This window comes from Bufo bufo, chromosome 1, assembly GCF_905171765.1.
Source record: "Bufo bufo chromosome 1, aBufBuf1.1, whole genome shotgun sequence".
NCBI classification, from domain to species: Eukaryota; Metazoa; Chordata; class Amphibia; order Anura; family Bufonidae; genus Bufo; species Bufo bufo.
In genome coordinates this window covers 275,324,299-275,340,122 of record NC_053389.1, presented here as the reverse complement: position 1 = coordinate 275,340,122, position 15,824 = coordinate 275,324,299, and the positions used below count along the sequence as shown (strand labels likewise).

The window sequence follows — 15,824 nt, the reverse complement described above, 5'->3', positions numbered from 1 at the left end:
AACGGACCCACAACAGCCGTGTGCAAGAGGCCTAAACCTGATACACTTGTTATGCCTAGTACAGGGGATGGATGGGGGGCATGATGCAGGGACTCAGTAAGCACCAAATAGAATCCATGTGTCATACACTGCCTTCTACATAATAGGCCTCATTTATCAAACTTGCTCACTAGTGTTGATCACGAATATTTGAATTGCAAATTTTCTATCGCAAATATCGCCACTTCGAGAATTCGCGAATATTTAGAATATGGTGATATATATTTGTAATTTCGAATATTCAAGATTGTTTTTTAATCGTACACATGATCCCTCCCTGCTTCTAGCTTGTAGGCCAATGAGAAGGCTGCAATATCTTTGACTTCAGGAGTAGTGTTGATTGCGAATTCGAATTTTGCCCCTGTCGCTCATCACTATTGCTCACCACAATATTACACCCAATACCGAAAATGAACTGAGATCAAACGGGTATATCATCAAAAAATAAATCCTTTTATTGAATATAAATTACATATATAAAATGAGAACATGATACAACAGATAAAAAAAATGACTACACCTGAGGAGGTAGGTCAGCGCCAGTACATCAAAGAGAAAAGGGAGTGGGGTAGAGGAATGGAGACAAAAGGTAAATCAGCTGGCTTAATGCTGTGTATAAATCTGTGACCCCAATTGATATGTATGTATAGAGACATATAACATCCAAAAGGATATAAAGTGCAAGTGCATGTAAAGAATGCAATGAAATAAATCTCCACATCAATAAACGGTCACAGGAAACACAGCAAAGTGCATAATAACTGAATCTCCATATCCATAGTTATATGGCTGTGGTACAGTAACAACATCTATCATAAAATGGCCTAAGTAGATATAATCAAAGACCAGGGCCTATAGCCACATCCCTAAAAACTCAGAGACATAATATAAATGCACACCCATTGTGTTGGGGATATCCACCTCAGGAGAGCCACGTACCCAGACATTTCGGCGATGCCTTCCTCTGGGGGTCCTTTTTGTCTCCATTCCTCTACCCCACTCCCTTTTCTCTTTGATGTACTGGCGCTGACCTACCTCCTCAGGTGTAGTCATTTTTTTTATCTGTTGTATCATGTTCTCATTTTATAGATGTAATTTTATATTCAATAAAGGATTTATTTTTTGAGAATATACCCGTTTGATCTCAGTTCATTTTTGGTATTAGGTGTATTTATGTACACGGAGTGGATTTATACTTACTATTCAGGGTCTTTTCACATAGTACATTCATAGATTATTTATTTGTATGTCTGTTTTTTTTGTAACCTTTATGTAACAATCACCACAATATTAGCCTGACTTCCCATTACGACCAAGAACAGCGCAGCATTCATTTGAGGAAAACCCGGTCAGTTTGTCATTTCTCAGAGAGTGTATTATCCCAACCAAAAAAATGTATCACCTATCCACTAGGATCCAACTGCTGAGACTCCTGCTTTAGAAAAATAAGACAGTGACCACAGCAATGAAGAGGTTAGAGCAACGGTGCAGCTGGTCTTCTTGTATTTTAGAAGAGTGATGGAAACATTTAAACGGTTTCAGTGGATAGGCGATAAGTGTTATTTTATAAGTTGGAATACCCCTTTAATTGAAATAGAGCATTCAAGAATTTATGTTTGTTTTTTAAAGGGAAAGGTTTTGTGAGAAAAACAATGCAGCGGAATACTGGACAACCCCCTCAATGAGACAGGAGGGTGAACTTCACACCCTTGTAAATGCCACAGATGATTCCATACATTGCGAAATTATACTGTATCTTGATGTGATCTCACAATAAGTATTAGGCCGAATGCACACGGCCGTGTTCCGCGGCCGAGAGCGGTCCGCGGTATGCCGGGCTGGATTCCTGTTCAGAGCAGGAGCGCACGGCGTCATTGGTTGCTATGACGCCGTGCGCTTCATGCTGCCGCTGCTGTACAGTGATACACTCTTATAGATCATACGAGTGTATTACTGTAGTGCAGCGGCAGCATGAAGCGCATGGAGTCATAGCAACCAATGACGCCGTGCGCTCCTGCTCTGAACAGGAATCCAGCCCTGCATACCACGGACCGCTCTCGGCCGTGGAACACGGCCTTAATCTTCTGCAATCCTAGATTGGTGCCACTCTGCTCACACTGGGATGTTGCACAGAACCACTAAGCCTCAAAAGCGCTTTGCATATCCTATACACTGGGGACTGTATATATATTTACATATGAACACATTTATGTATTGTTATAGGGACTGTGTATGGCTGATTTTGGGAATTGGCAATAAAAATGACTTTTCCAGTTTCGGTAAGCTTTATCCTTTGAGGGTTTATTGGCACTTACAAGTCTATATACAGGTGAAACTCAAAAAATTTGAATATCATGGAAAGTTCATGTATTTCAGTAATGCAACTTAAAAGGTGAAACTAATATATGAGATAGACTCATTACATGCAAAGCGAGATATTTCACGCCTTTATTTGTTATAATTAAGATGATTATGGCTTACAGTTTATGAAACCCCAAAGTCACAATCTCAGGTCCCCTTTGCTCAGGGGGTATGGATTAATTAGCTGACTAGTGTGTGACACTGAGCCTAGAATATTGAACCTTTTCCCAAAACTCTAATTTTAAAGTTGCATTAATGCAATTCCTTTTAAATTTGCATTACTGAAATAGGTGAACTTTTGCACAATATTCAAATTTTTCAAGTTTCACCTGTAATACACGTACTGCGAAGAATTGTTTAGATCTTTATACTACACAGTCAAGTCACATTATAATGGGCCATTCAGGGCAAGGTTCCGGACGGGGTCGCCCTTTTAAGGACGAGTGCCCTGTGTTTAGGCTGCTATCCCTTATTAGTATCAGGGCAAGCCATAGACCACATTTATAGGGCAAACCAGGGCCATAGTTGCACCCCGCCATCCTTACAGCAGAACAGCGTCTTCCTAGGAGTCGATTACCGTGACATCATCTGGACGCAGACTACAGAGTGGTAGGAGCACGGGTTACCATTTATTTGGATGCCGCCGAGCATTCCCTTAATATTACCTTGGGTGCCGCCGTGCACGATTACCTGTCAAACCGCCGCTCTGTTTATTAATTGTTTATCTTTATTTTTTTTGGGCCTATTATTCTAAATATCTTTAGTAAAAGTTATGTTTTAACGTATATAATAAATCACTAACCCTGCAATTTATCACATTATAATGACCACCACCTAATATACAGAGTAATCTCCATGTGCAGCACAGGCCGCATCTTCACGAGCTGGGAGTGACTAAGGTCCTAGTAGGCTGTCACAGGTATCTGGAGCCATGCTGACTGCAGTTCATCACACAGCTGCTGGAGGATGGTGAATAGGGAAGAATCCATAGAGTGAACACAGCCATCAAGGTGGGCCCATAGATTCTCAATTGGGTTCAAGTTTGGGGAGTTAAGGGGCCAAGGTAGTAGTTAGAAATCTTGTTCATGCCCTTCTAACCAATGTCAGACATTGCATCATGTCACACGGCTAGAATAGCCTTTCTGGAAGGTCCCATCTGCCCCAGGGAAGACTGCATGTATTGGGGGTATGAGATCTGCACGGATGGATTAATATACACAAATCAGTTGAGAGTACTTTCCACATGGATGAGTGGTCCCAAAGAATGCCATAAAAACATTCCCCAGACACACTAAAGCCTCATTCACACATTCATGTCCATGCTCAAATCCATGAGAAGGTGGTCAGTGAAGGATCCGTGTGTCAGTCTTTTGCTGTCTGTGTTTCACTGACACTGCACAGCTGAAAAAAAATAATTCAAAGCATCTCTTCCTAATGGTCTGTGAAACACTGATAGCATCCGTGTTTTTCACTGACCCATAGACTATGATTGGCATGATGGATCCGTGAAAAATAGAGCATGCATCCTTGATAAAAACATGGACCGTGCCAAAACACTGATGTTTGAATACACACATTAAAATAAATAGGTACGTGTACTGTCCGTGGAGAACACGTAAAGCACATGTCTGTGACACATTGAAACGTGAATGAGGCTTAACATCCATCCGTTTGATGAAGCAGAAAACGTGACTCATCGGAGAAGTCAACCCTTTGCCAATCAGCGGAGGTCCAATTCCAATACTCCCCCATAATTTGAAGCCTTTTCTGCTGATGTTACTTTGTTAGCAGGGTGCAGTGACTATACAATCTGCTTCAGAGCCCCACACAAGGTTCGCTGAACTGTTGTTTTCGGGCTCATGCACACAAATGTATTTTCTTTCCATGTCCATTCAGTTTTTTTTTTGCGGACTGGATTCTGAACCATTCATTTCAATGGGTCTGCAAAAAACTAAAAGTTACTCCGTGTGCATTCCGTAGAAAATAAGAAAAATATAACATGTCCTATTGTCCGCATTACAGAAAAGGATAGCACTGTTCTATTAAGGGCCAGCTGTTCTGTAAAATACGGAATGCACACAGACGTCACATTTTTTGCGACGCAAAATACGGTCGTGTGCATGAGCCCTTAGACTCGTTTGGAGCCTCCTGGTTCATTTTGATGAGCGGCTACACTGTAGAGTGTCAGTCTGCCTGTTCGCACCTTCGTAGCAGACATTCACCTCTGCCATCAGTGGCACATGGTGCTCTGCAGTTTCCAAGTCACTTATTTGCAGAGGTGCCATTTGTCACTCACGATATTCTCACCACAGCAGCACATAAAGGGCGCTTCACACAGCAGATTGTGGCAGAAGATTCCACAACTGAAAATCTGTTCTATTCACCTTAACGAGGCTTGTAAAAATCTATGTGCTTGCTTCCCCATTCAAATGAATAGAACAGATTTTCAGTCGCAGAATTTTCTGCCACAAAATCTGCCGCATGTGAAGGCACCCAAATAGTTCAGAAACTGCACAGTTTCAGAAATACTGCCACCCTTGGCCTGGAAGATGATAATCATGTGTGTTTGCAAATCTGATAAAATCGCCCCTTTTAGCCATGACAGCAATGAGGGATATGCGTGCAGACAGTCCATCACACACACACCTTACTCACCAAGCCAGCTCATGACACGTGACTTCCTTCCGCCCTGCCGAAGCTGAAAGTGGGAATTTGGGTCCTATCTGGCAGTAGTCCGTAAAACATTGACTGCCTGCAACCACCACTAGAGGAAGTTTACAGAATACTGTGACACACTAAACTCAATAACAATTTACAATCAGCTCCCTCTAGTGGTGGCTGCAGGTAGTCAGCATGCTACCTCTTAAATCGATGTCTATAAAAAGGGATCTGGAGCTCTGTAAAATCGCAAGGAAAAAAAGTTCAAACCACTATGAAAATAAAGAAAAAGGCACCAAGTTCAGTACCAAAAACAAAATTAAATTCAATGAAGCAAATTTTATTGAAAATCTTAAAGCATGCACATTCCCAAAAAGGAAATTGAAAAACAAGGTATAAAAAAAAAAAAAAAAAAAAAAAAAACATGTAAAAGACTGATGTAAATACATTTACAAACATATATCTGAACGGTTTAGACAGTAGGCATCACATACAGGAAATAAAGTGCAGAAATAAAACCTCAAACCTTTAATCAATATTATTAAAACTTAATTGCGTTTATATTCCGATTTTGCCTGAGACAGCGACATCTTGTCCATAGACTCTGGTATTGCAGCTTCTATATATTCAAGTGCACGAGGCTGAGCTGCAGTACCGAACACAGCCTATGTGGAAAAGTGGCACCGTTTCTAGGGAAAAGGGCAACTTTAATAGAATTTATTGACATATTTGCAAACTTTCTTCCTAGATTAAAAAAAAAGGTTGAGATTTCCCTTAGATTTATGATAAAATAAATGCAATTGATATATTAAGTGCTGTAGTGCATTGGGGCATCAGTATATTATAAAAAAAAATTAAAATAAATCAATGCCCTGTAGATTTCTAGTGTTCATCAGTGGTCGGTCTTCATCACGTCTGGATCAAAGGACATCTTGTATAGCAGCTCAATTAATGTAGTATGACATTTTGAGAATGGAATCCACACTGAAAGCAGTCAAATGGGTTACAATTTGTTTTAGTGCAGATGTACAGGGTAAAAAAAATATTCTTTCCTCCAGAAACAGTGCCACTCCCTTTCACAGGTTGTGTGTGGCATTGCATCTCCATTCATGGCAATAAAAAAAAGGCAGGTGTGCCACAGTTTCTGGATGAGAGCAGCCATGTTTTTTCTAATCTTGCATCTACCACTTTTACTTCCATTTACAATTTTGAAAAGTAGACATTCTGATTATTTACACATAAAATGATCACCACGATCTCAAAACCCCCTCCCCAGCTTCCGTGGTCTGCTGAAGCAAACTCGTCAACATAGGTTTATGTGGCCATATAGGGAAAGAAATGTTTGGACAAAGTCCCATTAAAATGGGCAAGGTTTGTAAATTTGACATGGCACAATACCTACCTAGAGCTTTTGAGATTTAATTAAGTCATCCAGGTCTGCCTGCCAGTTCAGGGCACTTATGAACTTTCTGGTGACCACGCAGAGCTCACCCAGCTCGACAACATCTGTTCTTTTTGATGGCTTCTTCTTAAATGGACCAACAAGATCCCGGTTGATTAGAAGCCGTGGGACATTTGGGCGCACAGCATGTACAATATTGGCAAAGGGTTCAATCTAAGAATATAAAAGGAAAATTGGAAAAAAATAAAATGAAGTTCTGACTGAAATGAGGATAGGCAAACTGAAAAATCTACAAATGTTTTTAAAAAGTGCTCTGTGGCCCTGACAGAACCATCAGTGTCCCAATAAAAGGTAATGACACATTGATCTGTGGACATCATTCCTGCCAGCGACAAGGGCCAAATGGGCTTTTCACATCCCACAGCCAATAACATTCTGCTTTTAGCCAGTGCCTTGATTTGTTATAAGATTCCTGCTTCTAATGAATCAATTGACTTGAAATCATTGTCAAACAGGCCCTCTTGAGGTTTGACCCTGCAGACAGAAGAAGGTGGAAGAGCGGTTGGCATTCGAGTATAGTAGCGGCTACCCATGAATATTAGACCTAATTTATGCAAATGGAGATCAAGTTGACATGACCAAAATCACAGCATCCCTCTGCTTAGAAATTGTCCGATTGGTTCCATTAAAGTGGTTCCCTGGGATATTCACATTGATGGCAAATCTGTCAGCAAGATCAAACCTATTAAACCAGGCATACAGCCTGATAGGGTTGATCATGCTGATAAAACCAATACCCTGATTATGACAGTCTATTGCAGAGAAAAACTTTTTTTTCATATGAAAATAACTTTACTCCCAGGGAAGATGGGAGGGACTACATCTGAAAGGGGGTGTAAAACTGGTGCTCCGAGGGCTCTGGCTGGCCCTTCAATGCTCTAGAGGTTATCTGCATATGAATAAAAATGCAATTTTCTCAGCAATGGGCCATCATAATTTGTTTTTTAGGCTTGGTTTAATAGGGTTGATCATGCTGACAGATTCTCTTTAATGCTGGATTTAGACAGCCTGACTGTTCTTTCCCGATAACTGCCTGCTCGTCAGTGGAGGTAAGGGCTGCATTTACATGCAGCGACCACCTTCACTGTATGGGACATTGCTTATCCTCATAGAAATTCATTATTTCTGGGCAGCAGATCGCTGATTACGCAGCATGATCTGCAGCCCAGAAATGATTTAATGCGCTGCACAAAGGGTAATGTCAGCCAATGAATGAGCATTTTGCTCATTCATTGGGCGATTATTTGGCAGCACATTTACACTGGTGTATTATCAGGAATGAGCATTTGTAGTAATGTTAGTTGACAAATATTGGGCTGTGTAAATCCAGCTTAAGGATCCCATAGTCTTGTCAGCTGAAACATGCCATTTTCAGAGGAACTGGCCAGATGAGGTCATGGGAGAGAAGAATCGGGTGTGTTGAATTTCAACACACGATCCTTCCGATTGTGGCGATAAGCCACTGGCTGGCAGCAGCTTTTACCTTTCTTCTCATTCAAACTGCATACAGGTATCGAAGGTGTATGGGCACCTTTAGGTTAGAGTGATGAACTTAGCCAAAAGCCAAAAGCCAAAATACTAAGGTTTAGTATTTGTTTTGAGGGGGCCACAAAGATTGAGCAGGTATACTACACACAAGGAGGTTTAGACATGGGTGTACATAGGTTGGCCGAATGGCTACTTGTAGGCCATGGTGGTGATAGAGATGTGGATATCATTCTTGATTACGTAAAATAGCCCCAATATCCTCCAGCTCTCAGCTAACACCTTATTCACTTAAGTTCCAAGAGGACCCTCCTCCCTGATGTGTCATATGACGTATGCTGTACTGCTGTGAGCCATGCTTGATAAAAGCTGAGATAGTCCTGAACCACAAAGTGACAGTGCTTGTTCCTCATGAAACTACAACCAAATCTTTTTGTTGCCTGCCATTTGAGAATGCAGTGTTCCATTTTGTTGCCCAACAATGGTACTGTCCAAAAGGTGTAAAATGTTGCATCCAGCCAACCTGTTGCCTCTGGAGCAAGGAGGGGGGGGGGGGTGAGGGAAGAGTTAGGCTGGGTTCACACGAGCGGATGCCGTGCGTGGCATCCGCTCCGTGAAAGAGTGCCAAGACCCGATGCAGACTGCAGAGGCACGGAGCATTAACATTACTGATAATGCTCCGTGCCTCTCTGTGACCTCTTTACTACGTTGTCACTGTGATTTCGTAGTACAGAGAAGCACGGAGCATTGTCAGTCATGTTAATGCTCCGTGCCTCTGCAGTCTGCATCGGGTCTTGGCACTCTTTCACGGAGCGGATGCCACGCACGGCATCCGCTCGTGTGAACCCAGCCTTAGGGCATTTAAAAAAAAAAACTTTTCTTCCAAATACAGAGGAAGAGGCACATGACTGTTTGCAGAGGATGTTGCGAGAGACAGTGGGTGGTAAATCAGTCATTAGAGAAACCAGATTATGTGCTCTTTGTCGATGGATCGAGATACGGTCAGGATGGCAGGTACTGCACAGGTTGGGCAGTGGTGATGAAACAGGACACTAAAAAGCAGAGTCCTTACCACCACACATGTCTGCCCAAGAAGCAGAGCTAAGGGCTCTAGAGAGATTGCATGCAGATACATAGAGGGGAAAAAAAAAAAGCATCCAACATTTACACTGATTCCAGATATAGCCCATGACTATGGGCCCATTTAAAGCCAGAGACTTCCTGACAGTTTAAGGTAAACCCATCAAAATGGGGAAGCAGTGAGGTCCCTTATAGAAGCCCTCATGTCGCCAACTTGAGTGCCGGTGATAAAAACAAATGTTGCTGTAAAACAGACTCAGAGGAGGCAAAGGGAAAAGCCAAAGCAGATCAGGCGGCAACAATGGCTGCCAAATTGCCTAGGCAGACCCCTGCCTTAGTGGATACAGCTCAGGTCCCTGAAATACCTCCTCCTACCTCGCTGGAAGTTCTTAAGACCTTACAGAACCAAATGGGGAAGGAGGAAAGGGACTAGTGGATGAAAAAAATAAAAAAATAAATGGGGGACTGCAAATGAAGGCCTAATACAGTTCCAAGGGAAACTCTGCCTTCCCAGGTCCCGCTAACCCACGATGACACAGGCAGCACTGAGTGACTCACCAGTCAAAAAACTACTTTGTGTGATTTAGTACATGGTACGCCCCAGGGTTCAGCACTGTAGCAGCTAGATATACTCAAGGATGTATGATTTTTGCCCAGAACAACGTGAGACAAGGTGGTTAAGGTACTCCAGAAACACACGTCTTGCCCTTTGTATCTGTTTCAACGCTTGCAAACTACATTCAACCACCCAAGGTGGGCGTATACGAGTATGTATTGGTGTGCGATGACTTGTTTTCAGAATGGCCAGAAGCATACCCGGTAGCTAAGACCACAGCAAAGAGGATTATGGCCGAAGTTGTATGCAGGTATGGGGTACCTGAGACCATTCAAAGTGACAGAGGTGTTCACTTTACAGGTGAAGTGATGCAGGAGATTAAGGTTTTGCTTTGTGGATGGTACGAAGCAACGGTAGGGTAGGAAAAAAAGGAACTGAACGGGATACTAAAGTTAAAGATTCAAAAAGCCATGATCAGAGTGCCTGCTGGTAGCCCTCTTTCCAGTAAGGTATACCCCTAACCGTAAGACAGGCCTTAGTCCCTATAAGGTCCTTTTTGGGTCAGCCCCTAGGACAGGATTGTATGTCCCACAGCAGCTCCAGATGCAACATGGTTGTCTGACAGATTAGGTGATCAGTTTGCACAGGCATTTGACTAAAATACATTCGAGTTTTTGCTTCACTTCCAGATCCTGATAAAGTACCAGAAACCCACCCACTTGTGTCTGGAGATTGGGTGGTGGTAAAAAAAAAAAAAAAAAAAAAAAAAAAAACACTTTAGAGAAGTCCTTAAACCCTGTTATGATGGTCCATTCCAAGTGTTGCTGACCACAAGCACATCAGTGAAGCTCAAAAGGAAAGCATAATTGGATCTACATCAGTCATTGCAAGAAAATGTTGAGTCTTGTGCGACTACTGATCCTGACTCAAAGAATATGGATTTCAAATGAGATAGTAAAAATAGGTTTCTGAGCTGTGAAAAAGTTGTGTAAAAGGAAGTACAAAGCTGTTACAGCCTGATACTTCCAGTCCAGTGACCCATGGATAGTATTGCCCAAAGATTCCTAGTATTAATAATTTTATGTTAACAATAATGGAGAAGCCACCACTTCACATCGCCCCCATATATTCTGTATTAGGGATAGGTGAGAATCTGACTTCCCATTGTATAAGTCCATTACGAAGGATTCTATCCAATAGGGATAGGTTGTCTCCAAAGTGGTGAAACAACCAACAGGTACAATGGAACAGATTGTAGAACCAACTTAGATTAGGAACAGCATTAGGCCAATTGAAATGGCTTCAAAGGGGGGACTGATAGAGATGTGGATATAATTCTTGATTAAGTAAGATGGCCTCCATATCCTCCAGCTCTCAGCTAACGCCTTATTCGCTCAAGTTCCAAGAGGACCCTCCTCCCTGATGTGTCATATATGACATATGCTGTACTGCTGTTAGAGTGAAGCCATTACAATATGGCACTTGGACTTAGATGTTTACATAGTTTGTATACCAGAGTTAGTAAAACAATGCACAGATGCCAAGTGTTATCTCTTTTCTTATTATTGTATTCTCGCCAATGAAACGATGCCATGAGCCTTTAGGGGGATGCCCCCTCTGATGTACATATAAACTGCTTCACTTCCTTAAATAAAAGGAGAATTTGCTTTGACTCCAGTGTGTGTGTCAGTTATTTTCTTCCGTGCACGTAAAACCCCTTGGGTTACTATTAGTTTGGAGCAGTAGAGCAAACCTAATCAGCCCTGATTGAGGGCATCTTCAACAGTGGGCCTACTGATTGATGCCATCAGGTTGATTTGTTTGAAAGCCCAAGTTACAAATTACCCATACCCTGAAGTGACTGGTCTCCCAAAAATAAATTAAGAAAAACCCACTTGATTAGTAGTTTACACTACTTCTTGCGCTCAAGTGCATTCTTCAAGTACTGAGATGGAAACCCCCCTTTAAAATTATTAGAACATCTGCTAGGTACCTTGATATAGAACAGTGATGGCTAACCTCCGGCACTACAGCTGTGGTGAAAATACGACTCCCAGCATGCTCCATTCATTCCTATGGATTTCTGAGAATAACCAAGCAAGTGTGTATCTTGGGAGCTGTAGTTTTACCACAGCTGGAGTGCCGGAGGTTAGCCATCATAGATCTAGAAGATCTGTCAACATGAGGGGCAGTTCAGTACATAGGACACATCCATAAGTTTACCGAATAAGACCAGATATGGTGGCAGTCATATGATCTGTAGGGTTCGTGACTTGGTACGTCAATTAGCCATGTGTCCTGTTCAGTTAGCCAGCACGGTAGAGGACACATTTATGGGCTACACAGTTTGCACTGCAAAGACAGGGGGTCTATCACACTGGTATAGGACAGGTATACAAGTGGAATTTTAAACTGTTATTGTTTACCTCTAATGATGTCCCCATTACAATTAGTAGATCAGCCTGAGGAAAATCCTTTGAAAAGTTAGAAAAACTTTTTGGAAGGTCTTCACCGAAGAAAACAATATCCGGCTTAACCACTCCATAACAGACATTGCAGCGAGGAGAATTACCGTTCATAATGCAATCCTTTTAAAAAAAAAAAAAGAATTTACAAGAGAGTGTGTATAATAAACTAATATATTTTACACACACAGTAAACAATATATAAAATAAATACAACAGGCGAATACAAGAAACTTTATTGTATATTATCAAAATAAAATACCTATTTCTCAACTTTCCAGCTCTTTTACTCCCCCTTCTTCCTAAAGTAACATTCTCTGAGGCAGACTGAGCTCCACGTTAAAAAGGATTTTAGTTTGGGTCCCCTATAATAAAAATTTATGGCCAGCAATATTTGATCAGTATAGGTTCAACGTTTGGGATTATTTGTGAGATTGATTAGGCTACTTTCACACTCGCGTTTTGTGCGGATCAGTCATGGACAGATCCGTTCAGATAATGCAACCGGCTCCCTCCGTTCAGAACGGATCCGTTTGTATTCTCTTTAACATATCCAAGACGGACCCATCTTGAACACCATTGAAAGTCAATGGAGGACGGATCAGTTTTCTATTGTGCCAGTGAAAACTGATCCGTCCCCATTGACTTACATTGTGTGCCAGGACGGATCCGTTTGGCTCAGATTCATCAGAAGGACACCAAAACGCTGCAGGCAGTGTTTTAGTGTCCGTCTCCAAAGCGGAATGGAGACTGAACTGATGTAAACTAATGCATTCCGAGCGGATACTTTTCCATTCAGAATGCATTAAAATGCAAACTGATCTGTTTAGGACCGCTTGTGAGAGCCCTGAACGGATCTCAAACGGAAACCAAAACGCCAGTGTGAAAGTAGACTAACTCTGGATCATTGGTGCTGATTTTGCATACTAAAAACTAAAAAAATAAAAATATTTTAAAAAATTAAAAATAAAAAGTCTGGATAATTTATTTTATGACAATAGAAAGCAACAGGGGCACAGCAACTGGCTTGTATTGGCATCCCTGCAGTGTCTGACCATCAGTTCTTAGGGCTGGATAGACAGCATTCTTCATTACAGGAGGAATACTTTAAAAAGGAAAAAAATAGTAACAGAAATTGACAAGAGACCCCATTATATGGGACGACAGAACAGATTGTGTTCCTTCCCGATAATTTGCTGCTTGCTGTTGGAGGAGACCGGTGTATTTACATGCAGCGATCTCTTCCAGAGTATGGAGAGGAGCGATCACTAATGCCATCGCTCTTCTCCATACTTATTCGTTGTTTGCCGACAGTGGATTGCGTTTACATAGCATAATCTGCTGCTGGCAAACGACGATTTTTGTGGAGGCACAAATCAGATTACCAAATTAAGCTTTTCGCTCGTTTATTGGCAGTACATTTACACCGCCAGATAATTGCTAACTAGAATTCCTAGGAATGCTCGTTAGCGATTATCTAAGATTCTTGGCCCGTGTAAAGGGCCCTAAAGTTGTACTAGCCCAAAAGGTCTAGGTGTCATTCAGAATTTCAAGGTCCATACCTGTGCCTCTTTTGCAGGGTAAGGTGTGTAACACAAATGACACGATGCAGTGGATAAAGTTCCATGAGCTTCGACAAGCTTTTCTGGAGGGATCCCAGCCACTGGAAAAAAAAAAAAATATATAATTATATTATATATATATATATATATATATATATAAAAATTAGTCACAAACAGGTCGTAGCAAGTCATTCTGTAAGTGGAAGACAGTGGGAGATGACTGCACTCATACAGTTCCTAACAAATTCAGTAATAAAATCTGACTTCTATATTCCTCTTAAATCCTGAGTGCTGGCTGCTAGTGGAAGTTGACTGATGACCCATTCACTAGAATGAAGGCTGAGGTGCAGAGGACAGACCACTACACAGTGGATGGTGCCATCTGCTTCTGGCTATGTACACTGTTAGTCCTGTGGCCGTGGCTTCTGGTAGCAGCTGATCGCTACTGGGTCTCACACCTCCAGCGATCTGATATTGATGGTCTATTCTAAAGATATCAATATCAGATTGGAATAGAGGGGAGAAGGTGATTTGGAGCTCGGTAGTTAAAAACAAACTTTGACTTGCCCAATAGGATTATATAGAAGCTCTCTTTTTGGTCAGAGATGAGAAATATATAATATATATATATTTGTATTAAGGCTAGCTGGCCTGTAATTGTGGGAGGGGCTCGTTATTTACTCCTAACCTATTTAAGGGACGCCCCTTACCTGGCTGCATACCGTTCGAGGTCAGCGTTGAATGACCCTCCCACCACACAACATTATTTTCCTTTTTCTTCCCTTGGTAAGCCCTCTTCTTTCTGAGGCCTACCTCATCGTCGGTTCCGGCACACCACAACCAACTTGCCATTTTATACCATCCTACGTTCATTATGGTATTTTACTCTGTACTATCATGAGCCCCTAACACACACACACACACACACACACACACACTATATAGTAAATCAGATCTTACTTCTTTCTAGTCCATCAATGTTCTGTGTGTAGCATCTCAGTAACAAGCCCTTTTCATGCAGCAGCTTCAGAAAATAGTGAACGACATTTGGCTTGTATTTTCCTGAATATAATTCCTTGGCAAGAGCAAAGAAAGGCTGAGGGTTGCAGGTAAAGTAATCAATGTCAAAAATGGCTTCCGGGTATGGAACATTGTACTTCTCCAGGTTGTCGTACAGGCCGGAGCCTGGTGTCCTGTGACAAAGAACTACAATCATTACTTACAATTAGCTATAAAGAGTTACACGACATTAGAAATTGTCTGCCTTTTTCCAGAAACTGTGCCAAACAAGTCCATGGGTTGTGTGTCTAATAATTTTGTTCAACTCTGTCCAAATGACTGGGGTTGACATGCAGTACTAGGCACAGCCTATGGACATGAGGTGCTGTTTCTGGATAAAGAAAAGCAGACTCCTATAACTATACTGTAGTTTATGGCTGGCCCACCTCGCTACCTTCCTTCTACCACCCGGAAAAAACTAGAAATTCAGATTTTTTATTATGCTGGCTGATCCCACCACCCTCACAAAGGTTCCTTCATTTTACTACACAAGAGGCCGCTACTAACCTGAAGTCAGGTATGCCACTTGCTGTACTAATTCCTGCACCCGCCATAACAATTATTTTCTTGCAAAAATTCTTCAAAATCAGATCAGCAATATCTTCTAATGCAGAACATTTCAGGGGTAATGGTGGACCTCGGAGTCGGGAGCCCTTCTTGCTTAGTTCTGGCTCTGTTAGTATTCTGAACCAAAAGTCAATAAGTAATGAGAAATGGCATAACTAGTAACTACAAATCCTTAGAACATTGGATTTCATTGCCAGATTTATTACCTTGGCAGAACGCTTACATTTTTTTCTATACCTCACAAAAACCTTCATGCCGCAAGCAGCTCTGATAAAGCATTCTAAATTCTGGCTCAGATTTCTTGACTGCTTTGCCTAACAGTATGCCAAACATCAATGTATACTAACTAAATAGCAGGAGCAGACTGGCCATATAGCCTACAGGGAAATTTCCCGGTGGGTCCTCCTCATGACCATTGGCCAGGTACATAACAATCCAATGCTCTCAGCATTAATTCATACTAGGAGCATCAGGTACTTATGCATTTGACCAGCAACCGCAGGTGTCCTCCTGAATTCAACTGCATCACC

The 15,824-nt window shown here is 41.7% G+C and overlaps 1 protein-coding gene across 1 annotated transcript; it reads right to left on the bottom strand.

Moving 5' to 3' along the window:
- Positions 1-5,569: 5,569 nt before the first annotated feature.
- On the bottom strand, positions 5,570-15,393 carry LOC121007545 (NAD-dependent protein deacetylase sirtuin-3, mitochondrial-like). The gene is made up of 6 exons (XM_040439569.1): positions 15,235-15,393; positions 14,629-14,861; positions 13,669-13,769; positions 12,068-12,229; positions 6,461-6,673; positions 5,570-6,042 (listed from the first exon to the last, which is right to left on the bottom strand). The coding sequence occupies exons 1-5, from the start codon at positions 15,279-15,281 to the stop codon at positions 6,461-6,463; spliced, it is 756 nt and encodes a 251-aa protein (XP_040295503.1). The 5' UTR covers positions 15,282-15,393; the 3' UTR covers positions 5,570-6,042.
- Between the last annotated feature and the right edge of the window lie 431 nt (positions 15,394-15,824).